The following is a 26,586-nucleotide window of genomic DNA, read 5'->3' as shown; positions in this document are numbered from 1 at the left end:
CATAAACCCTCTACATACTTGAGTTTCTCCAGTCTGCAGTGTGGATCCTCAGTCCAGCAGAGACCAGTCTGACTCCACCAGTCTCCTGGTGATTGCCTTAGCTCAGGTCCGAGCTCTCAGGTGTGAGGGTTGGACTTCCAGAGCTGAGACCAGAAGAAGCACAGCCTTCCTCTGTCAGACTAGACAGCCTGACAGCCTGCAAAAGAGTCAAATCATATTAAAACCACACTGCCTATTCTTTGGTGGTAAAAATAGTGACAGTATATTTTTACAACATATTCAGATATACCAGTGTCCGAAACCTGCCATTCTATTCATAAATTAATGTATCATTATTATACAATAAGAAATGACCCAAAGTACTCTTGTAATAGAAACTATGTATATTACCAATATTTGAGTAGACGACCAGACAGTTTAAAAGCATTATCAGTCAAAAAGACAGACAGTGAGGTATCAGATTTAGATTATATTGAGTATACAGAATCCACACCATATCTAGATTGACAGTGAAGCTAACATTTTAAAATTTGGCTCTGTACTCCATGCTTTTTACGAAATTGAGAGATCAAAAGTTTTATATGAGGTGACAGTATAATGTCACCCTTTTATTTTGAGGGTATTCCACTTACATATCCTGTTTCACCGTTTAGAATAGCACTTTATGTATCTAGTCCCCATTTGAAGGCATTAGTCATAGAGTATTCTGACCAATTCACTTATAGTGTATTAAAGTAGTCAAAAGTTTAGTATTTGGTCCCCAAACTGGTTGGTTGCATGCAGTTTGTTTATGTTTGTCCAATAGAATAACCTGAATGGTTGGATTATTTGAGTAATTTTCTGTCTAAGTGAGTAGGATAACATGTTTCTAAACACTACTAAATAATCCTGATGACATGATTAAGAAAAATAAGGAATGAATCATGAATAATAATGAGTGAGAAAGTTAGCAGAGGCTACAACAAAACATGCTAACCTCTCTCACCATTACCAATAACAGAATGCGGTAGTCTTTGTTCCTTCTGTAACTTTCTCATTCATCATCATTCACGATTCATTCATGATTATTCATAATCATGGTAGCATCCATATGAATGTAGAAGAGTTCCAGAAACATCTTCTATTCTTACTGACAATACAAATGAAGTGACTCCAAAATTACAGGACATTATTCACCATTCGGTTTCTATTGGGAAAAACATCATCCAAAACACAACCAAGACAAACTGCAAATGTATTCAACAAGTTTGTAGAATCACAAGCTTGATGTAGATCACTGCAGGTAAGGAATATGGGACCAAATACTAAACGTATGACTACTTTAATACAATATAGTGAATATGTTCAGAATTACTTCGACTTTTCAAATGGAGAACAAGATACATAAAGTGCTTTCATATCTCAAACAGCAACACAGGATATGTATGAAAATACCCTCAAATAAAAGGTCATTATATACTGATACCTAATATCATTCTATCTGAAACCCAAAATGCTGGAGCATAGCACCAAATTTAACTGTAAGCTTCACTGTCCAAACACATATGGTGTGGGACTATGTGTGCCTGGTAAACACATGTGGATCTGGTGAACAGTTATCACTTGTTGACCAACTACAGGAATACTGACCTCAGAGTCTCCAGTTTAGTGGGATTCCCAGGTCCATGTGCAGAGAGCAGCTTTACTCCTGTATCCTTCAGGTCATTGTTACTCAGGTCCAGCTCTCTCAGTGGGAGGGTTTTGACCTCCTGTGAGCTAGAGACCAGAGAAGCACAGCCTTCCTCTGTGACTAGACAGCCTGACACAGCCTGCAAAGAAGTCAAATCATATTAAAATCCCACTGCTATTCTTTGCCAAGTAAAAATAGTGGCAGTATATTTTTTCAACATATTCAGATACATATCAGTGTCCTCAAAACCTGCCATATCTATTCATAAATTTGGTCGTATCATTATTAGAAATGATCATATATTGATTGTAGAGAGAAACATGTATAGTACAAATATTTGATTAGACAATGACGCAGTTTAAAAAGCAGTATCAGTCAAAAGACAGACAGTAATTATCAGGGATTTAGATTGTGTATTGAGTATCCAGTCCACACCATATCTAGATTGAAGTGAAGCTAACATTTTAAATGTGGCTCTATATCAATATTTTGGATTTGAGATCAGATGTTTTATGAGGAGACAGTATATAATGTCACCTTTATTTGAGCGTATTTTCATAACATATCTGTTTCAACATTTAGAAATGAAAACACTTTATGTATCTAGTCCCCCATTTGAAGAAGTCATAAGTATTCTGAATTCAATTCACTTTATAGTGTATTCAAAGTAAGTCAAAAGTTTAGTATTTGGTCCCAAACTCGTTGGTTGCATTTGCAGTTTGTTTTGTGTGTTTTTGGGTTATATTTTGTCATAGTAACTGAATGGTGGATGATGACTGAGATGCTTCTTGTCTAAGTGAGTAGATAACATGTTTCTAAACACTACTAAATTAATCCCGATGACAATGATTAAATGAAAATAATGAATTAATTATTAATAATAATTAGTGAGAGAGTTAGAGGCTACAACAAAATATGCTAACCTCTACCATTAACATCAGAATAAACGGTGACATTCTGTAATGTCACCTAATATGAAAACGTTTATCTCAAATCCAAAATGCTGGAGCATAGCGCCAAATTAAATACTGTAGGCTTCACTGTCCAAACACATATGGTGTGGACTATGTGTAGCCTGGTAAACACATGTGGATCTGGTGAACAGTTCTCACTTGTTGACCAACCCACAGGAACACTGACCTCAGAGTCTCCAGTTTACAGTGGGGGGATCCCCAGTCCAGCAGAGAGCAGCTTCTACCCTGAATCCTTCAGGTCATTGTTACTCAGGTCCAGCTCTCTCAGGTGTGGGGAGGGGTTTGACTTCAGAGCTGAGACCAGAGAAGCACTGCCTTCCTCTGTGACTAGACAGCCTGACAGCCTGCAAAGAGTCAAAATCATATTAAAAACCACTGCTATTCTTTGGCGGTGAAAATAGTGGCAGTATATTTTTTCAACATATTCAGATATATCACTGTCCTGAAACCTCGCTATATTCTATTCATAAATGAATGTATCATTATGAGAAATTATCAGAGTATTGCTTTAGATAGAAACATGTTTGGTACAAATATTTGAGTAGACTGACCAGAGCAGTTTAAAAGCAGTATCAGTCAAAAGACAGGACGTTGAGGTATCAGACTTAGATTGTATTGAGTATACCAGTCCACACCATATCTATTTTGACAGAGAAGCTAACATTTTTAACTGAAAGCACTTTATATCTAGTCCCCCATTTGAAGAAGTCATGAGTATTCTGGACCAATTTACTTATAGTGGATTAAAGTAGTCAAAGGTTTAGTTATTGGCCCAAAACTAGTTTGCGTTGCATTTGCAGTTTGCTTTGGTTTATGTTTTGGGACATGTTTTGCCCGATAGTAACTGAATGGGTGGATGATGACTGGATTAATCTTCTGTCTAAGTGAGTAGATAACATGTTTCTAAACACTACTAAATTAATCCTGATGATGACATGATTAAGAAAAACCATGAATGAATCATGAATAATAATGAGTAGAAAGTTAGCAGAGGCTACAACAAAACATGCCAACCTCTCACCATTACCAATAACAGAGGGGGTATGATCCTTGTTCCTCTGTAACTTTCTCATTCATCATTATTCACGATTCATTCATGATTATTCACAATCATGGTAGCATCCACATGATGTAGAAGTGTTCAGAAACATCTTCTATTCTTACTGACAATACAAGTGAAGTGACTCCAAAATGACAGGACATTATTCACCATTCAGTTTCTATTGGGAAAAACATCATCCAAAACACAACTCAAGACAAACTGCAAAATGTATTCAACAAGTTTGTAGAATCACAAGCTTGGTGTAATCACTGCAGGTAAGGAATATGGGACCAAATACTAAACTTATCTAAATTAATTTGTCCAAATACTTGTGACTTTTTCAAATGGGAGAACTAGATACATAAAGTGCTTTCCATTTCTAAACAGTACAACAGGTATGTATGAATACCCTCAAATAAAAAGTGACATTCTGTACTGTTGCCTAATATGAAACATTATATCACAAATCCAAAGGCTGGAGCATAGCACCAAATTTAAAACTGTAAGCTTCACTTTCCAAACACATATGGTGTGGACTATGTGTGCCTGGTAAACACATGTGGATCTGGTGAACAGTTATCACTTGTTGACCAACTACAGGAATACTGACCTCAGAGTCTCCAGTTTACAGTGGGGATTCCCCAGTCCAGCAGAGAGCAGCTTCACTCCTGAATCCTTCAGGTCATTGTTACTCAGATCCAGCTCTCTCAGGTATGAGGGGTTTGAACTGAGAACTGAGGCCAACACTTCACAGGATGTGTCTGTGAGTTCACAGCCAGTGAGTCTGTCAACAGAGTAAATACCATGAGGGACAGGTTGTATTAAAATGTTACATTTAGCTTTTCCTGCTTACACTGTTACCCCTGCACTAATAATGTGAACACTGTGTATAGATGTCTCAATGCTACAACTTTTCTGATCTGTTTGTATTACAGTTTGTTTAAGACTTTTCAGCTGATGAAAGTTTAGTCAGCCAATGAAAATATTGTTGTTCTTACATACAGTAAAGTTTGGTCTGAGGGATAGTCACATGAGTACTTACAGAGCAAGTCAGCCAATAAAAATGCTGCTGTAACTACAATGTATTTTGGTGTGGGATATTTCCGATGAATACTTACAGAGCTTTCCTGCAGCCTCTCACAGCTGGGAGCAGTCTCCTACGACCCTCCTCTGATGTCTTGTATACCTTCGGGTCAAACACATCCAGAACCTCCTCTGATATCTGTAGCATGTAGGCCAGTGCTGAACACTGAGAAAGTGTGAGGTTTTGGATCTCTTCTCTGACCTCAAGTACGCTTGGATTTCCTCTTGTACTGAATGGTCTTTCATCTCTATCAGACAGTGGAAGAGATTGATGCACCTCTCTAGGGGAGATGTTCTTCCTCTGCATCACCTTAAGGGATCGGATTGTTTTCTGGACGCTGTCTGGACTGCTTTCTGTCTGTGTCACCAGACCTATTAGAGTTTCTGATTGGACTCCAGTGACATGCCATGAAGGAAGCGGACAAAGAGGTCCAGGTGTCCGTTCTTGCTCTCCAAGGCTTTATCCACGGTACTCTTCAGCAGCTCATGCAAGGTTAGCTCTTCAGATGCAGCTCTAGACTTTCTCTTGAGGGAAGGGCTTCAGTGCATCCATGTTCTTGGTTGTGTAACAATGGTACATGTAGACAGCTGAGAGAAACTCCTGAATGCTCAGATGAACAAAGCAGTACACCACTCTCTGAAATAACACAGACTCTTCTTTAAAGATTTGTGTGCACACTCCTGAGTACACTGAGGCTTCTTTGACATCAATGCCACACTCTTTCAGGTCTTCTTCATAGAACATGAGATTACCCTTCTCCAGATTTTCAAACGCCAGCTTCCCCAGCTTCAGAAGAATGTCCTTATCTGACTCCATGAGCTCCTGTTGATCCATCTCATCTCTTCCATGATATTTCTGGTTCTTCAGGCTGGTCTGAATGAGCAGGAAGTGTATTGCCATCTCAGTCAGAGTCGTGGGCATCTCTCTCCTCTTGTCTGTACTCAACATGTGCTCAAGGACTATTGCAGAAATCCAACAGAACACTGGCATGTGGCACATGATGGAGGCTCCTTGATGTCTTTATGTGTGAGATGATTCTGCTGGCCAGGGTCCTCATCACTGAATCTCTTCCTGAAGTACTCCTCCCCTTCTGTGGGTCATTGAACCCTCGTACCTCTGTCACCTGGTCAACACACTTAGGGGGGATCTGATTGGTTGCTGCTGGTCGGGAGGTTATCCATAGGAGAGCAGAGGGAAGCAGATTCCCCATGATGAGGTTTGTCAGCAGAACATCGACAGACGATGTCTGGGAGACATCAGACACCTTTCATTGTGCTGGAAATCCAATGGAAGTCTGCTTTCATCCAAACCATCAAAGATGAACATAGCTTTACAGGCAGTGAGTTTCTTTGCATTGCCTATGTCTAGTTCTGGGTGGAAGCCATTTAAAAGTCTGAGAAGACTGTACTGGAGATCTTTAATCAAGTTCAGCTCCCGAAAGGAAGCACAAATATGATATCCACATCTTGGTTCGCTTCTCTTCAGCCCAGTCTAGGATGAACTTCTGCACAGAGACTGTTTTCCGATGCTTAGCGATGCCCTTCGTCGCACAGTTCTGATGCTTCTCTCTTGGCCTGGTAAGGGTTTAAAGATGTCATTGCAGTGGATTGCTGTGTCATGTGGAGGTTGGTGTCCTGGATGCTGTCTCTAGCTGCCACACCTCATGTTCATTGTTAACCCCTTCACTCTCTCCCTCTGTGATGTAGAGCTCTGTGTAAATCCTGTTGAGGGGAGTTTGGTTCCCTTGCTTTTTTCCATACCTTCTATTACACATTCATACCTCCTTTTCAGACTGTCTTTATGGTTTACTATAGCTCTCTGCAGGCTGTCATCCACTACAAGGGAAGAGGAAAAATGATGTGTATCAGAAACATTCATTGACAGGATGAAAAGTGGGCCTTCCACAACTACAGTAACTTCTATTATCTCATAATATTGTAGTTAACTACTGTAAATCATATTAAGTTATTGACTTGGCCCACGTGTGCAAGTGGTCTTACTGTTTTCAGAGCCTCTTGTTTTATTGGGTTGACTCAGCTGCTGTAGTACAGGCCGTGGTTCTGGATCTCTTTCTACACTGAGGACAGTCATAGTCTCCTGAAGGAAGCAGGTTTCTCCCAGTATCTGGTGATGCACTGTCTGCAGAGCCCGTGTCCACAGGTGATAGAGACTGGATCCCTCAGCACCTGCTGACACACTGCACACCTGGACTGATCCTCTGGCAGAGTAGACCTTCCACTACAGAGATAAAGGAGAGAGAGAGTTGTAGATGTTAATACTGATCCTCTGCAGAGTAGACCATCCACTATAGAGAGATAAAGGAGAGAAATTGTAGATGTTAATACTGTTCATAGACAGACAGCTGGGAACAGAATACTCTGCTCTCTGAGTGGTAGCAGTCTCTGGAATGAATAACATGTCCACAGTGGTATTACTAAACTATATGAACTCAGAAGGTTGTAGAAACATGTCCACAGTGGTATTACTAAACTATATGAACTCAGAAGGTTGTAGAAACATGTCCACAGTGGTATTACTAAACTATATGAACTCAGAAGGTTGTAGAAACATGTCCACAGTGGTATTACTAAACTATATGAACTCAGGTTGTAGAAACATGTCCACAGTGGTATTACTAAACTATATGAACTCAGGTTGTAGAAACATGTCCACAGTGGTATTACTAAACTATATGAACTCAGGTTGTAGAAACATGTCCACAGTGGTATTACTAAACTATATGAACTCAGAAGGTTGTAGAAACATGTCCACAGTGGTATTACTAAACTATATGAACTCAGAAGGTTGTAGAAACATGTCCACAGTGGTATTACTAAACTATATGAACTCAGAAGGTTGTAGAAACATGTCCACAGTGGTATTACTAAACTATATGAACTCAGAAGGTTGTAGAAACATGTCCACAGTGGTATTACTAAACTATATGAACTCAGAAGGTTGTAGAAACATGTCCACAGTGGTATTACTAAACTATATGAACTCAGAAGGTTGTAGAAACATGTCCACAGTGGTATTACTAAACTATATGAACTCAGAAGGTTGTAGAAACATGTCCACAGTGGTATTACTAAACTATATGAACTCAGGTTGTAGAAACATGTCCACAGTGGTATTACTAAACTATATGAACTCAGAAGGTTGTAGAAACATGTCCACAGTGGTATTACTAAACTATATGAACTCAGGTTGTAGAAACATGTCCACAGTGGTATTACTAAACTATATGAACTCAGAAGGTTGTAGAAACATGTCCACAGTGGTATTACTAAACTATATGAACTCAGAAGGTTGTAGAAACATGTCCACAGTGGTATTACTAAACTATATGAACTCAGGAGGTTGTAGAAACATGTCCACAGTGGTATTACTAAACTATATGAACTCAGAAGGTTGTAGAAACATGTCCACAGTGGTATTACTAAACTATATGAACTCAGGTTGTAGAAACATGTCCACAGTGGTATTACTAAACTATATGAACTCAGAAGGTTGTAGAAACATGTCCACAGTGGTATTACTAAACTATATGAACTCAGGTTGTAGAAACATGTCCACAGTGGTATTACTAAACTATATGAACTCAGAAGGTTGTAGAAACATGTCCACAGTGGTATTACTAAACTATATGAACTCAGAAGGTTGTAGAAACATGTCCACAGTGGTATTACTAAACTATATGAACTCAGAAGGTTGTAGAAACATGTCCACAGTGGTATTACTAAACTATATGAACTCAGAAGGTTGTAGAAACATGTCCACAGTGGTATTACTAAACTATATGAACTCAGGTTGTAGAAACATGTCCACAGTGGTATTACTAAACTATATGAACTCAGTTGTAGAAACATGTCCACAGTGGTATTACTAAACTATATGAACTCAGAAGGTTGTAGAAACATGTCCACAGTGGTATTACTAAACTATATGAACTCAGGTTGTGGAAACATGTCCACAGTGGTATTACTAAACTATATGAACTCAGAAGGTTGTAGAAACATGTCCACAGTGGTATTACTAAACTATATGAACTCAGAAGGTTGTAGAAACATGTCTCACAGTGGTATTACTAAACTATATGAACTCAGGTTGTAGAAACATGTCCACAGTGGTATTACTAAACTATATGAACTCAGGTTGTAGAAACATGTCCACAGTGGTATTACTAAACTATATGAACTCAGAAGGTTGTAGAAACATGTCCACAGTGGTATTACTAAACTATATGAACTCAGAAGGTTGTAGAAACATGTCCACAGTGGTATTACTAAACTATATGAACTCAGAAGGTTGTAGAAACATGTCCACAGTGGTATTACTAAACTATATGAACTCAGAAGGTTGTAGAAACATGTCCACAGTGGTATTACTAAACTATATGAACTCAGAAGGTTGTAGAAACATGTCCACAGTGGTATTACTAAACTATATGAACTCAGGTTGTAGAAACATGTCCACAGTGGTATTACTAAACTATATGAACTCAGAAGGTTGTAGAAACATGTCCACAGTGGTATTACTAAACTATATGAACTCAGGTTGTAGAAACATGTCCACAGTGGTATTACTAAACTATATGAACTCAGGTTGCAGAAACATGTCCACAGTGGTATTACTAAACTATATGAACTCAGGTTGTAGAAACATGTCCACAGTGGTATTACTAAACTATATGAACTCAGAAGGTTGTAGAAACATGTCCACAGTGGTATTACTAAACTATATGAACTCAGGTTGTAGAAACATGTCCACAGTGGTATTACTAAACTATATGAACTCAGGTTGTAGAAACATGTCCACCGTGGTATTACTAAACTATATGAACTCAGAAGGTTGTAGAAACATGTCCACAGTGGTATTACTAAACTATATGAACTCAGAAGGTTGTAGAAACATGTCCACAGTGGTATTACTAAACTATATGAACTCAGAAGGTTGTAGAAACATGTCCACACAGTAGTATTACTAAACTATATGAACTCAGAAGGTTGTAGAAACATGTCCACAGTGGTATTACTAAACTATATGAACTCAGGTTGTAGAAACATGTCCACAGTGGTATTACTAAACTATATGAACTCAGGTTGTAGAAACATGTCCACAGTGGTATTACTAAACTATATGAACTCAGAAGGTTGTAGAAACATGTCCACAGTGGTATTACTAAACTATATGAACTCAGGTTGTGGAAACATGTCCACAGTGGTATTACTAAACTATATGAACTCAGAAGGTTGTAGAAACATGTCCACAGTGGTATTACTAAACTATATGAACTCAGAAGGTTGTAGAAACATGTCCACAGTGGTATTACTAAACTATATGAACTCAGGTTGTAGAAACATGTCCACAGTGGTATTACTAAACTATATGAACTCAGGTTGTAGAAACATGTCCACAGTGGTATTACTAAACTATATGAACTCAGAAGGTTGTAGAAACATGTCCACAGTGGTATTACTAAACTATATGAACTCAGAAGGTTGTAGAAACATGTCCACAGTGGTATTACTAAACTATATGAACTCAGAAGGTTGTAGAAACATGTCCACAGTGGTATTACTAAACTATATGAACTCAGAAGGTTGTAGAAACATGTCCACAGTGGTATTACTAAACTATATGAACTCAGAAGGTTGTAGAAACATGTCCACAGTGGTATTACTAAACTATATGAACTCAGGTTGTAGAAACATGTCCACAGTGGTATTACTAAACTATTGAACTCAGAAGGTTGTAGAAACATGTCCACAGTGGTATTACTAAACTATATGAACTCAGAAGGTTGTAGAAACATGTCCACAGTGGTATTACTAAACTATATGAACTCAGGTTGCAGAAACATGTCCACAGTGGTATTACTAAACTATATGAACTCAGGTTGTAGAAACATGTCCACAGTGGTATTACTAAACTATATGAACTCAGAAGGTTGTAGAAACATGTCCACAGTGGTATTACTAAACTATATGAACTCAGGTTGTAGAAACATGTCCACAGTGGTATTACTAAACTATATGAACTCAGGTTGTAGAAACATGTCCACAGTGGTATTACTAAACTATATGAACTCAGAAGGTTGTAGAAACATGTCCACAGTGGTATTACTAAACTATATGAACTCAGAAGGTTGTAGAAACATGTCCACAGTGGTATTACTAAACTATATGAACTCAGAAGGTTGTAGAAACATGTCCACAGTGGTATTACTAAACTATATGAACTCAGAAGGTTGTAGAAACATGTCCACAGTGGTATTACTAAACTATATGAACTCAGGTTGTAGAAACATGTCCACAGTGGTATTACTAAACTATATGAACTCAGAAGGTTGTAGAAACATGTCCACAGTGGTATTACTAAACTATATGAACTCAGGTTGTAGAAACATGTCCACAGTGGTATTACTAAACTATATGAACTCAGGTTGTAGAAACATGTCCACAGTGGTATTACTAAACTATATGAACTCAGAAGGTTGTAGAAACATGTCCACAGTGGTATTACTAAACTATATGAACTCAGGTTGTAGAAACATGTCCACAGTGGTATTACTAAACTATATGAACTCAGGTTGTAGAAACATGTCCACAGTGGTATTACTAAACTATATGAACTCAGAAGGTTGTAGAAACATGTCCACAGTGGTATTACTAAACTATATGAACTCAGAAGGTTGTAGAAACATGTCCACAGTGGTATTACTAAACTATATGAACTCAGAAGGTTGTAGAAACATGTCCACAGTGGTATTACTAAACTATTGAACTCAGAAGGTTGTAGAAACATGTCCACAGTGGTATTACTAAACTATATGAACTCAGGGTTGTAGAAACATGTCCACAGTGGTATTACTAAACTATATGAACTCAGAAGGTTGTAGAAACATGTCCACAGTGGTATTACTAAACTATATGAACTCAGAGGTTGTGGAAACATGTCCACAGTGGTATTACTAAACTATATGAACTCAGAAGGTTGTAGAAAACATGTCCACAGTGGTATTACTAAACTATATGAACTCAGAAGGTTGTCAGAAACATGTCCACAGTGGTATTACTAAACTATATGAACTCAAGGTTGTAGAAACATGTCCACAGTGGTATTACTAAACTATATGAACTCAGGTTGTAGAAACATGTCCACAGTGGTATTACTAAACTATATGAACTCAGAAGGTTGTAGAAACATGTCCACAGTGGTATTACTAAACTATATGAACTCAGAAGGTTGTAGAAACATGTCCACAGTGGTATTACTAAACTATATGAACTCAGAAGGTTGTAGAAACATGTCCACAGTGGTATTACTAAACTATATGAACTCAGAAGGTTGTAGAAACATGTCCACAGTGGTATTACTAAACTATATGAACTCAGAAGGTTGTAGAAACATGTCCACAGTGGTATTACTAAACTATATGAACTCAGGTTGTAGAAACATGTCCACAGTGGTATTACTAAACTATATGAACTCAGAAGGTTGTAGGAAACATGTCCACAGTGGTATTACTAAACTATATGAACTCAGGTTGTAGAAACATGTCCACAGTGGTATTACTAAACTATATGAACTCAGGTTGTAGAAACATGTCCACAGTGGTATTACTAAACTATATGAACTCAGAAGGTTGTAGAAACATGTCCACAGTGGTATTACTAAACTATATGAACTCAGAAGGTTGTAGAAACATGTCCACAGTGGTATTACTAAACTATATGAACTCAGAAGGTTGTAGAAACATGTCCACAGTGGTATTACTAAACTATATGAACTCAGAAGGTTGTAGAAACATGTCCACAGTGGTATTACTAAACTATATGAACTCAGAAGGTTGTAGAAACATGTCCACAGTGGTATTACTAAACTATATGAACTCAGAAGGTTGTAGAAACATGTCCACAGTGGTATTACTAAACTATATGAACTCAGGTTGTAGAAACATGTCCACAGTGGTATTACTAAACTATATGAACTCAGGTTGTAGAAACATGTCCACAGTGGTATTACTAAACTATATGAACTCAGAAGGTTGTAGAAACATGTCCACAGTGGTATTACTAAACTATATGAACTCAGAAGGTTGTAGAAACATGTCCACAGTGGTATTACTAAACTATATGAACTCAGAGTTGTAGAAACATGTCCACAGTGGTATTACTAAACTATATGAACTCAGAAGGTTGTAGAAACATGTCCACAGTGGTATTACTAAACTATATGAACTCAGAAGGTTGTAGAAACATGTCCACAGTGGTATTACTAAACTATATGAACTCAGAAGGTTGTAGAAACATGTCCACAGTGGTATTACTAAACTATATGAACTCAGAAGGTTGTAGAAACATGTCCACAGTGGTATTACTAAACTATATGAACTCAGGTTGTAGAAACATGTCCACAGTGGTATTACTAAACTATATGAACTCAGGTTGTAGAAACATGTCCACAGTGGTATTACTAAACTATATGAACTCAGAAGGTTGTAGAAACATGTCCACAGTGGTATTACTAAACTATATGAACTCAGGTTGTAGAAACATGTCCACAGTGGTATTACTAAACTATATGAACTCCAGAAGGTTGTAGAAACATGTCCACAGTGGTATTACTAAACTATATGAACTCAGGTTGTAGAAACATGTCCCACAGTGGTATTACTAAACTATATGAACTCAGAGGTTGTAGAAACATGTCCACAGTGGTATTACTAAACTATATGAACTCAGGTTGTAGAAACATGTCCACAGTGGTATTACTAAACTATATGAACTCAGAAGGTTGTAGAAACATGTCCACAGTGGTATTACTAAACTATATGAACTCAGAAGGTTGTAGAAACATGTCCACAGTGGTATTACTAAACTATATGAACTCAGAAGGTTGTAGAAACATGTCCACAGTGGTATTACTAAACTATATGAACTCAGAAGGTTGTAGAAACATGTCCACAGTGGTATTACTAAACTATATGAACTCAGAAGGTTGTAGAAACATGTCCACAGTGGTATTACTAAACTATATGAACTCAGGTTGTAGAAACATGTCCACAGTGGTATTACTAAACTATATGAACTCAGAAGGTTGTAGAAACATGTCCACAGTGGTATTACTAAACTATATGAACTCAGGTTGTAGAAACATGTCCACAGTGGTATTACTAAACTATATGAACTCAGAAGGTTGTAGAAACATGTCCACAGTGGTATTACTAAACTATATGAACTCAGGTTGTAGAAACATGTCCACAGTGGTATTACTAAACTATATGAACTCAGAAGGTTGTAGAAACATGTCCACAGTGGTATTACTAAACTATATGAACTCAGGTTGTAGAAACATGTCCACAGTGGTATTACTAAACTATATGAACTCAGAAGGTTGTAGAAACATGTCCACAGTGGTATTACTAAACTATATGAACTCAGGTTGTAGAAACATGTCCACAGTGGTATTACTAAACTATATGAACTCAGGTTGCAGAAACATGTCCACAGTGGTATTACTAAACTATATGAACTCAGGTTGTAGAAACATGTCCACAGTGGTATTACTAAACTATATGAACTCAGAAGGTTGTAGAAACATGTCCACAGTGGTATTACTAAACTATATGAACTCAGAAGGTTGTAGAAACATGTCCACAGTGGTATTACTAAACTATATGAACTCAGAAGGTTGTAGAAACATGTCCACAGTGGTATTACTAAACTATATGAACTCAGAAGGTTGTAGAAACATGTCCACAGTGGTATTACTAAACTATATGAACTCAGAAGGTTGTAGAAACATGTCCACAGTGGTATTACTAAACAATATGAACTCAGGTTGTAGAAACATGTCCACAGTGGTATTACTAAACTATATGAACTCAGAAGGTTGTAGAAACATGTCCACAGTGGTATTACTAAACTATATGAACTCAGGTTGTAGAAACATGTCCACAGTGGTATTACTAAACTATATGAACTCAGAGGTTGTAGAAACATGTCCACAGTGGTATTACTAAACTATATGAACTCAGAAGGTTGTAGGAAACATGTCCACAGTGGTATTACTAAACTATATGAACTCAGAAGGTTGTAGAAACATGTCCACAGTGGTATTACTAAACTATATGAACTCAGAAGGTTGTAGAAACATGTCCACAGTGGTATTACTAAACTATATGAACTCAGGTTGTAGAAACATGTCCACAGTGGTATTACTAAACTATATGAGCTCAGGTTGTAGAAACATGTCCACAGTGGTATTACTAAACTATATGAACTCAGAAGGTTGTAGAAACATGTCCACAGTGGTATTACTAAACTATATGAACTCAGAAGGTTGTAGAAACATGTCCACAGTGGTATTACTAAACTATATGAACTCAGAAGGTTGTAGAAACATGTCCACAGTGGTATTACTAAACTATATGAACTCAGGTTGTAGAAACATGTCCACAGTGGTATTACTAAACTATATGAACTCAGAAGGTTGTAGAAACATGTCCACAGTGGTATTACTAAACTATATGAACTCAGAAGGTTGTAGAAACATGTCCACAGTGGTATTACTAAACTATATGAACTCAGAAGGTTGTAGAAACATGTCCACAGTGGTATTACTAAACTATATGAACTCAGGTTGTAGAAACATGTCCACAGTGGTATTACTAAACTATATGAACTCAGGTTGTAGAAACATGTCCACAGTGGTATTACTAAACTATATGAACTCAGAAGGTTGTAGAAACATGTCCACAGTGGTATTACTAAACTATATGAACTCAGGTTGTAGAAACATGTCCACAGTGGTATTACTAAACTATATGAACTCAGGTTGTAGAAACATGTCCAAAGTGGTATTACTAAACTATATGAACTCAGAAGGTTGTAGAAACATGTCCACAGTGGTATTACTAAACTATATGAACTCAGAAGGTTGTAGAAACATGTCCACAGTGGTATTACTAAACTATATGAACTCAGAAGGTTGTAGAAACATGTCCACAGTGGTATTACTAAACTATATGAACTCAGAAGGTTGTAGAAACATGTCCACAGTGGTATTACTAAACTATATGAACTCAGGTTGTAGAAACATGTCCACAGTGGTATTACTAAACTATATGAACTCAGAAGGTTGTAGAAACATGTCCACAGTGGTATTACTAAACTATATGAACTCAGGTTGTGGAAACATGTCCACAGTGGTATTACTAAACTATATGAACTCAGAAGGTTGTAGAAACATGTCCACAGTGGTATTACTAAACTATATGAACTCAGAAGGTTGTAGAAACATGTCCACAGTGGTATTACTAAACTATATGAACTCAGGTTGTAGAAACATGTCCACAGTGGTATTACTAAACTATATGAACTCAGAAGGTTGTAGAAACATGTCCACAGTGGTATTACTAAACTATATGAACTCAGAAGGTTGTAGAAACATGTCCACAGTGGTATTACTAAACTATATGAACTCAGAAGGTTGTAGAAACATGTCCACAGTGGTATTACTAAACTATATGAACTCAGAAGGTTGTAGAAACATGTCCACAGTGGTATTACTAAACTATATGAACTCAGAAGGTTGTAGAAACATGTCCACAGTGGTATTACTAAACTATATGAACTCAGGTTGTAGAAACATGTCCACAGTGGTATTACTAAACTATATGAACTCAGAAGGTTGTAGAAACATGTCCACAGTGGTATTACTAAACTATATGAACTCAGAGGTTGTAGAAACATGTCCACAGTGGTATTACTAAACTATATGAACTCAGGTTGCAGAAACATGTCCACAGTGGTATTACTAAACTATATGAACTCAGGTTGTAGAAACATGTCCACAGTGGTATTACTAAACTATATGAACTCAGAAGGGTTGTAGAAACATGTCCACAGTGGTATTACTAAACTATATGAACTCAGGTTGTAGAAACATGTCCACAGTGGTATTACTAAACTATATGAACTCAGAAGGTTGTAGAAACATGTCCACAGTGGTATTACTAAACTATATGAACTCAGGTTGTAGAAACATGTCCACAGTGGTATTACTAAACTATATGAACTCAGGTTGCAGAAACATGTCCACAGTGGTATTACTAAACTATATGAACTCAGAGTTGTAGAAACATGTCCACAGTGGTATTACTAAACTATATGAACTCAGAAGGTTGTAGAAACATGTCCACAGTGGTATTACTAAACTATATGAACTCAGGTTGTAGAAACATGTCCACAGTGGTATTACTAAACTATGAACTCAGAAGGTTGTAGAAACATGTCCACAGTGGTATTACTAAACTATATGAACTCAGAAGGTTGTAGAAACATGTCCACAGTGGTATTACTAAACTATATGAACTCAGAAGGTTGTAGAAACATGTCCACAGTGGTATTACTAAACTATATGAACTCAGAAGGTTGTAGAAACATGTCCACAGTGGTATTACTAAACTATATGAACTCAGGTTGTAGAAACATGTCCACAGTGGTATTACTAAACTATATGAACTCAGATTGTAGAAATCTTCAAAAGTATAGAATGTACACACTAAGAAAAGAGGGTTCCGCAAGGGTTCTTTGGGAAGGGTGATGGTTCTATGTGGAACCATAATGACTCAAAGAACCCTTCAAGCCATTCAATGGTTCTTTGCAGTTCACAAAAAGGGTTATTTGCGTTTTAGTGATAATTAAAATGTAGGGGCAGTGGCTCATTAGAATATTTTCGGAGTGGTTTGTTCAAAGCTCTTTTTTGTGTAACAGTGAGTGAGTGCCATTGACGTTTATCTAATGTGTTGTGTTATGCAATGACTGTTAATACACACAGTTATGTAGGACTATGGCCAGTGACGGTGTCTTGTGAACGACTCACGTATGGCCTTGTGTCAATTGAGAACGGTTGACTAAGTCAGTGGTTCTCAATTCTCTCCTCAGTGATCTAGTGATGTTATGTTTCATACTGAAGCTCCAAGGCATGCGTTGAAATCGCTAAGCAGCTAACTTCGAATCAGTGTGCCGATGCGTGTATCACTTTATCAGAAGTACGTCATCAATGATGTCCGAAGCTTCGTTTGATCACATGCTTTTTTAAACCATGTGTTGCAAAATGCGAGATCCCACTGATTTCACCGTGGTTGTGGTGCTTTCTTCGATTAAGCTGCTTTCATACACCGACCGCTACGGGATATCATACTTATACATTTAGTTAGGATTTTGTACAAATAATTTCACCTGACTGGTGTCTTAGCTGGTAGAGTAGGGAACTATGGAACATTCCAGGATGTGGGAGTAGGAGTTCGAATCCGGTTGAAGAGACACTATTCAGAAAATAGTTTTGTGAAACCACACTTTCTGCACTGTTGTTCAAATAATTGTTTTTTTTAGTATAGTATAAGCTTCTCTCTTAAACATCCTCAATAATGCCATAGATTCCATTTTTGAAAAATAGTCCACTTGAAGGCAGAAAAATAAGCATGATGTAAAGATGTGAACTGACTGTAGGCTATTAAAGCCAACGACTTACCACCACAGAGTTTTGATCAAATCAGTGGAGAAAAAAAGACCTCTATCTGATAATCACACATTGCTATTTATTGCTGACCAGCAGATGTCACTAATGTGCATTGTGTGAATGAATAAAGAAGCTCAGAGCAATTAACCTATTTGACACAATTGGCTGGAAAGCCTCATTGCTTCAGGAAGCTTTGTTTCCCCGTCACTACAGTGACCCGCAGCAGTTTGAGAGCTAGCACATCTGATTCAACCTGTCACGGCAGGTAGCCTAGCGTTAAGAGCCAGTAACTGAAAGGCAGGTAGCCTAGCGTTAAGAGCCAGTAACTGAAAGGCAGGTAGCTTAGCGTTAAGAGCCAGTAACTGAAAGGTCTGATGCAACCTGTCATGGCAGGTAGCTTATCATTAAGAGCCAGTAACTGAAAGGCAGGTAGCTTAGCGTTAAGAGCCAGTAACTGAAAGGTCTGATGCAACCTGTCATGGCAGGTAGCTTAGCATTAAGAGCCAGTAACTGAAAGGTCTGATGCAACCTGTCATGGCAGGTAGCCTGAGCGTTAGAGCCAGTAACTGAAAGGCAGGTAGCTTAGCATTAAGAGCCAGTAACTGAAAGGTCTGATGCAACCTGTCATGGCAGGTAGCTTAGCATTAAGAGCCAGTAACTGAAAGGCAGGTAGCTTAGCGTTAAGAGCCAGTAACTGAAAGGTCTGATGCAACCTGTCATGGCAGGTAGCCTAGCGTTAAGAGCCAGTAACTGAAAGGCAGGTAGCTTAGCATTAAGAGCCAGTAACTGAAAGGTCTGATGCAACCTGTCATGGCAGGTAGCTTAGCATTAAGAGCCAGTAACTGAAAGGTCTGATGCAACCTGTCATGGCAGGTAGCTTAGCATTAAGAGCCAGTAACTGAAAGGCAGGTAGCTTAGCGTTAAGAGCCAGTAACTGAAAGGTCTGATGCAACCTGTCATGGCAGGTAGCTTAGCATTAAGAGCCAGTAACTGAAAGGCAGGTAGCATAGCGTTAAGAGCCAGTAACTGAAAGGTCTGATGCAACCTGTCATGGCAGGTAGCTTAGCATTAAGAGCCAGTAACTGAAAGGTCTGATGCAACCTGTCATGGCAGGTAGCCTAGCGTTAAGAGCCAGTAACTGAAAGGCAGGTAGCTTAGCATTAAGAGCCAGTAACTGAAAGGTCTGATGCAACCTGTCATGGCAGGTACCTTAGCATTAAGAGCCAGTAACTGAAAGGCAGGTAGCTTAGCGTTAAGAGCCAGTAACTGAAAGGTCTGATGCAACCTGTCATGGCAGGTAGCCTAGCGTTAAGAGCCAGTAACTGAAAGGCAGGTAGCTTAGCATTAAGAGCCAGTAACTGAAAGGTCTGATGCAACCTGTCATGGCAGGTAGCTTAGCATTAAGAGCCAGTAACTGAAAGGTCTGATGCAACCTGTCATGGCAGGTAGCTTAGCATTAAGAGCCAGTAACTGAAAGGCAGGTAGCTTAGCATTAAGAGCCAGTAACTGAAAGGTCTGATGCAACCTGTCATGGCAGGTAGCCTAGCGTTAAGAGCCAGTAACTGAAAGGCAGGTAGCTTAGCATTAAGAGCCAGTAACTGAAAGGTCTGATGCAACCTGTCATGGCAGGTAGCTTAGCATTAAGAGCCAGTAACTGAAAGGTCTGATGCAACCTGTCATGGCAGGTAGCTTAGCATTAAGAGCCAGTAACTGAAAGGTCTGATGCAACCTGTCATGGCAGGTAGCTTAGCATTAAGAGCCAGTAACTGAAAGGTCGCTGGTTTGAATCCCCGAGCCGACTAGGTGAAAAAATCAGCCAATGTGCCCTTGAGCAAGGCACTTCACCCTAATTGCCCTATGTTGCTCTGCATAAGAGCGTCTGCTAAAATGTTAAATATAACACCTATGGAATTTTAACAATATAGTATATGGCTAACCAGAATACAAAAAATAATAATGTTCTTCAAAAGGATCTACAAAGAACCTTTGAGATTGAGGAAGGTTCTTTATAGAACCATTCTCTATAAAGGTTCTATAAAGAACCATAACAAAGGGGTTCTTTATAGCCACAAAAAAGGGGCTGTAACCATAGCGAACCCTTTTTGGCACTACATAGAACCTTTAGTTTTTAGTGTGTAACCACTAAATGCATTTAAGAAAAAATATTTGTTGTTACAAACAAACTGCAAATATCAAGGCAGTTGTCATTAAATGTTACAATATGTTTTATTTATTGTGATTTGTGTAGAGCAAAACATTACATTCTATTCAATTATAAAGCCCTTTGTAAAAAAAATACTGCATTACCTAAAATGGTTACTAACCTATAGAAGTATATGAACCTCTTTAAGGAATACCTGGGATAGGATAAAGTAATCCTTCTACACCCCCCCACCCCCTTCCCCCAAAAAAGGGTGAATGCACCAATTTGTAAGTCGCTCTGGATAAGAGCGTCTACTAAATGGCGTAAATGTAAATGTAAGTATGAGATACCATGCCCGGTCACAGGGATGGAGAACTCCTTCCTTCTGTCACTACAGATTTAGATGGAGAACTCCTTCCTTCTGTCACTACAGATTTAGATGGAGAACTCCCTTCCTTCTGTCACTACAGATTTAGATGGAGAACTCCTTCCTTCTGTCACTACAGATTTAGATGGAGAACTCCCTTCCTTCTGTCACTACAGATTTAGATGGAGAACTCCTTCCTTCTGTCACTACAGATTTAGATGGAGAACTCCTTCCTTCTGTCACTACAGATTTAGATGGAGAACTCCTTCCTTCTGTCACTACAGATTTAGATGGAGAACTCCTTCCTTCTGTCACTACAGATTTAGATGGATAACTCCTTCCTTCTGTCACTACAGATTTAGATGGATAACTCCTTCCTTCTGTCACTACAGATTTAGATGGATAACTCCTTCCTTCTGTCACTACAGATTTAGATGGAGAACTCCTTCCTTCTGTCACTACAGATTTAGATGGAGAACTCCTTCCTTCTGTCACTACAGATTTAGATGGATAACTCCTTCCTTCTGTCACTACAGATTTAGATGGATAACTCCTTCCTTCTGTCACTACAGATTTAGATGGATAACTCCTTCCTTCTGTCACTACAGATTTAGATGGATAACTCCTTCCTTCTGTCACTACAGATTTGGGTAAAACAGCTTTTCATTTCTTTGCACCTCACTTATGGAACAATCTTCAAAATACCGTCCAGTTTGATGCATGGGGGCCTTTCGGTCCATTCAGATTGTTAGTAGAGGACCTCTTCACTGAGGAATGTGGTTGTTTTTTATCATGGTGTTTTTTATCATGGGGGTTTTTATCATGTTTTTTTTTATTACATTTACATTTACGTCATTTAGCAGACGCTCTTATCCAGAGCGACTTACAAATTGGATCATGGTGTTTTTTTATCATGTTTTTTTTTATCATGGGGTTTTATCGGGGGAATAAATAAACCACTATGAAACAACATGTTAAAATATACACTGATTGGACAAAACACACAAAGCCCCCTCCTGCTTTACAGTTTATACTCAGATACACAAAATACATATTTGTTCTCCACTTCAATAGGAATATAAAACATTCTACCAGTAACTTACCTAGGGTCAAAGGTCACTGGTCCATCACTAAAATGTATAGGACGTTCCATAGAGAAGTCACTCTTCATGGACAGTTGACTGGATACTGGAGAGACTGATCTCCGAATTTGGTTGGAGATTCTGGAAAACATAATAAATCACCATTAAACTACATTTTAAACTATATCAAAACTATATTTCAATAGATAAAATACATTACATGAAGCAATAAAATATATGCCATTACATAAAGCAACAAACATACACTGAGTATACAAAACATTAAGAACACCTTCCTAATATTGAGTTGCACCTCCCCTCTCTTTTGCCCTCAGAACAGCCTCAACTCGTCAGGGCATGGACTCTACAAGGTGTCGAAAGCGTCCCACAGGGATGCTGGCCCATGTTGACGCCAATGCGTCCCACAGTTGGGTCAAAATGGCTGGATGTCCTTTGGGTAGAGGACCACTCTTGATACACACAGGACACTTTTGAGCGTGAACAACCCAGCAGCGTTGCAGTTCTTGACAAAAACCTGTGTGCCTGGTACCTACTACAATACCCCGTTCAAAGGCATACCCTGTCCATTCACCCTCTGAATGGCACATTTACACAATCCATGTCTCATTTGTCTCCAGGATTAAAAATCCTTCATTAACCTGTCTCCTCCCCTTCATCTCCACTGATTGAAGTTGATTTAACAAGTTACATAAATAAGAGATCATAGCTTTCACCTGGATTCACCTTGTCAATCTATGTCATGGAAAAAGCAGGTGTTCATAATGTTTTGTACACTCAGTGTATTAAAATATATGACATAAACAACTAATTATAAGCAGATGCTTTATAGTATATACTCAGATACACAAAATACATCTGGTTTCAGATCTAGAAGATTCTCCTCTTCAACAGTAATATGATACATTTTTACCTAGGGTCAAAGGTCACTGATCCATCACTAAAATGTATAGGACGTTCCATAGAGAAGTCACTCTTCATTGACAGATGACTGGGTACTGGAGAGACTGATCTCAGAGTTTGGTTGGAGATTCTGGAAAACATAAATCACCATGAAACTACATTTTAAAATATATCAAAACTATATTTCAATAGGTAAAATACATTACATGAAGCAATAAAATATATGCCATTACATAAAGCAAAAAACATACACTGAGTATACAAAACATTAAGAACACCTTCCTAATATTGAGTTGCACCTCCCCTCTCTTTTGCCCTCAGAACAGCCTCAACTCGTCGGGGCATGGACTCTACAAGGTGTCGAAAGCGTCCCACAGGGATGCTGGCCCATGTTGACTCCAATGCGTCCCACAGTTGTGTCAAAATGGCTGGATGTCCTTTGGGTAGTGGACCATTTTTGATACACACAGGAAACTTTTGAGCGTGAACAACCCAGCAGCGTTGCAGTTCTTGACAAAAACCTGTGTGCCTGGTACCTACTACAATACCCCGTTCAAAGGCATACCCTGTCCATTCACCCTCTGAATGGCACATTTACACAATCCATGTCTCATTTGTCTCCAGGATTAAAAATCCTTCATTAACCTGTCTCCTCCCCTTCATCTCCACTGATTGAAGTTGATTTAACAAGTTACATAAATAAGAGATCATAGCTTTCACCTGGATTCACCTTGTCAATCTATGTCATGGAAAAAGCAGGTGTTCATAATGTTTTGTACACTCAGTGTATTAAAATATATGACATAAACAACTAATTATAAGCAGATGCTTTATAGTATATACTCAGATACACAAAATACATCTGGTTTCAGATCTTGGAGATTCTCATCGTCAATAGTAATATGATACAATTTTACCTGGGGTCAAAGGTCACTGGTCCATCACTAAAATGTATAGGACGTTCCATAGAGAAGTCACTCTTCATGGACAGATGACTGGGTACTGGAGAGACTGATCTCAGAGTTTGGTTGGAGATTCTGGAAAACATAATAAATCCCCATTAAACTACATTTTAAAATATATCAAAACTATATTTCAATAGATAAAATACATTACATGAAGCAATAAAATATATGCCATTACATAAAGCAAAAAACATACACTGAGTATACAAAACATTAAGAACACCTTCCTAATATTGAGTTGCACCTCCCCTCTCTTTTGCCCTCAGAACAGCCTCAACTCGTCGGGGCATGGACTCTACAAGGTGTCGAAAGCGTCCCACAGGGATGCTGGCCCATGTTGACTCCAATGCGTCCCACAGTTGTGTCAAAATGGCTGGATGTCCTTTGGGTAGTGGACCATTCTTGATACACACAGGAAACTTTTGAGCGTGAACAACCCAGCAGCGTTGCAGTTCTTGACAAAAACCTGTGTGCCTGGTACCTACTACCATACCCCGTTCAAAGGTACTTAAATATTTTGTCTTGCCTATTCACCCTCTGAATGGCACATTTACACAATCCATGTCTCAATTGTCTCAAGGCTTAAAAATCCTTCATTAACCTCTCTCCTCCCCTTTATCTACACTGATTGAAGTTGATTTAACAACTTACATAAATAGGAAATCATATCTTTCACCTGGATTCACCTCATCAATCTATGTCATGGAAAAAGCAGGTGTTCATAATGTTTTGTACACTCAGTGTATTAAAATATATGACATAAACAACTAATTATAAGCAGATGCTTTATAGTATATACTCAGATACACAAAATACATCTGGTTTCAGATCTTGGAGATTCTCATCTTCAATAGTAATATGATACAGTTTTACCTAGGGTCAAAGGTCACTGGTCCATCACTAAAATGTATAGGACGTTCCATAGAGAAGTCACTCTTCATTGACAGATGACTGGGTACTGGAGAGACCGATCTCCGAATTTGGTTGGAGATTCTGGAAAACATAATAAATCCCCATGAAACTACATTTTAAAATATATCAAAACTATATTTCAATAGGTAAAATACATTACATAAAGCAATAAAATATATGCCATTACATAAAGCAAAAAACATACACTGAGTATACAAAACATTAAGAACACCTTCCTAATATTGAGTTGCACCTCCCCTCTCTTTTGCCCTCAGAACAGCCTCAACTCGTCGGGGCATGGACTCTACAAGGTGTCGAAAGCGTCCCACAGGGATGCTGGCCCATGTTGACTCCAATGCGTCCCACATTTGTGTCAAAATGGCTGGATGTCCTTTGGGTAGTGGACCATTCTTGATACACACAGGAAACTTTTGAGCGTGAACAACCCAGCAGCGTTGCAGTTCTTGACAAAAACCTGTGTGCCTGGTACCTACTACCATACCCCGTTCAAAGGTACTTAAATATTTTGTCTTGCCTATTCACCCTCTGAATGGCACATTTACACAATCCATGTCTCAATTGTCTCAAGGCTTAAAAATCCTTCATTAACCTCTCTCCTCCCCTTTATCTACACTGATTGAAGTTGATTTAACAAGTTACATGAATAAGAGATCATATCTTTCACCTGGATTCACCTCATCAATCTATGTCATGGAAAAAGCAGGTGTTCATAATGTTTTGTACACTCAGTGTATTAAAATATATGACATAAACAACTAATTATAAGCAGATGCTTTATAGTATATACTCAGATACACAAAATACATCTGGTTTCAGATCTTGGAGATTCTCATCGTCAATAGTAATATGATACAATTTTACCTGGGGTCAAAGGTCACTGGTCCATCACTAAAATGTATAGGACGTTCCATAGAGAAGTCACTCTTCATTGACAGATGACTGGGTACTGGAGAGACCGATCTCCGAATTTGGTTGGAGATTCTGGAAAACATAATAAATCCCCATGAAACTACATTTTAAAATATATCAAAACTATATTTCAATAGGTAAAATACATTACATAAAGCAATAAAATATATGCCATTACATAAAGCAAAAAAACATACACTGAGTATACAAAACATTAAGAACACCTTCCTAATATTGAGTTGCACCTCCCTCTCTTTTGCCCTCAGAACAGCCTCAACTCGTCGGGCATGGACTCTACAAGGTGTCGAAAGCGTCCCACAGGGATGCTGGCCCATGTTGACTCCAATGCGTCCCACAGTTGTGTCAAAATGGCTGGATGTCCTTTGGGTAGTGGACCATTTTTGATACACACAGGAAACTTTTGAGCGTGAACAACCCAGCAGCGTTGCAGTTCTTGACAAAAACCTGTGTGCCTGGTACCTACTACCATACCCCGTTCAAAGGTACTTAAATATTTTGTCTTGCCTATTCACCCTCTGAATGGCACATTTACACAATCCATGTCTCATTTGTCTCCAGGCTTAAAAATCCTTCATTAACCTCTCTCCTCCCCTTTATCTACACTGATTGAAGTTGATTTAACAAGTTACATAAATAAGAGATCATATCTTTCACCTGGATTCACCTCAACAATCTATGTCATGGAAAAAGCAGGTGTTCATAATGTTTTGTACACTCAGTGTATTAAAATATATGACATAAACAACTAATTATAAGCAGATGCTTTACAGTATATACTCAGATACACAAAATACATCTGGTTTCAGATCTAGAAGATTCTCCTCTTCAATAGTAATATCATCAACTCTGACCAGTAACTTACCTAGGGTCAAAGGTCACTGGTCCATCACTAAAATGTATAGGTTGATCCATAGAGATGTCACTCTTCATGGACAGATGACTTGGT

At 38.2% G+C, this 26,586-nt stretch overlaps 1 protein-coding gene across 1 annotated transcript; it reads right to left on the bottom strand.

Annotated features, from left to right (window-relative positions):
- Positions 1-6,856: 6,856 nt before the first annotated feature.
- On the bottom strand, positions 6,857-25,670 carry LOC123483873 (E3 ubiquitin-protein ligase RNF125-like). Its single transcript, XM_045213822.1, has 3 exons — positions 25,572-25,670; positions 23,730-23,849; positions 6,857-7,007 (listed from the first exon to the last, which is right to left on the bottom strand). The coding sequence occupies exons 1-3, from the start codon at positions 25,637-25,639 to the stop codon at positions 6,857-6,859; spliced, it is 339 nt and encodes a 112-aa protein (XP_045069757.1). The 5' UTR covers positions 25,640-25,670.
- Between the last annotated feature and the right edge of the window lie 916 nt (positions 25,671-26,586).

Source organism: Coregonus clupeaformis, unplaced genomic scaffold (assembly GCF_020615455.1).
Source record: "Coregonus clupeaformis isolate EN_2021a unplaced genomic scaffold, ASM2061545v1 scaf0158, whole genome shotgun sequence".
Classification (NCBI taxonomy): Eukaryota; Metazoa; Chordata; class Actinopteri; order Salmoniformes; family Salmonidae; genus Coregonus; species Coregonus clupeaformis.
The sequence above is the reverse complement of the archived record's forward strand: the minus strand, read 5'-3'. Positions and strand labels throughout refer to the sequence as shown.

What these genes read in the sequence shown, in the direction of transcription:
- LOC123483873 (XM_045213822.1), bottom strand. Translation starts at nt 25,639, where the DNA reads ATGAAGAGTGACTTCTCTATGGAACGTCCTATACATTTTAGTGATGGA. An exon ending in CCAGTGACCTTTGACCCCAG is followed by an intron (nt 23,850 to 25,571) that starts GTAAAATTGTAT and finishes TATGTTTTCCAG; the next exon opens with AATCTCCAACCAAACTCTGA. An exon ending in CCAGTGACCTTTGACCCCAG is followed by an intron (nt 7,008 to 23,729) that starts GTAAAATTGTAT and finishes TTATCTCTGTAG; the next exon opens with TGGAAGGTCTACTCTGCCAG.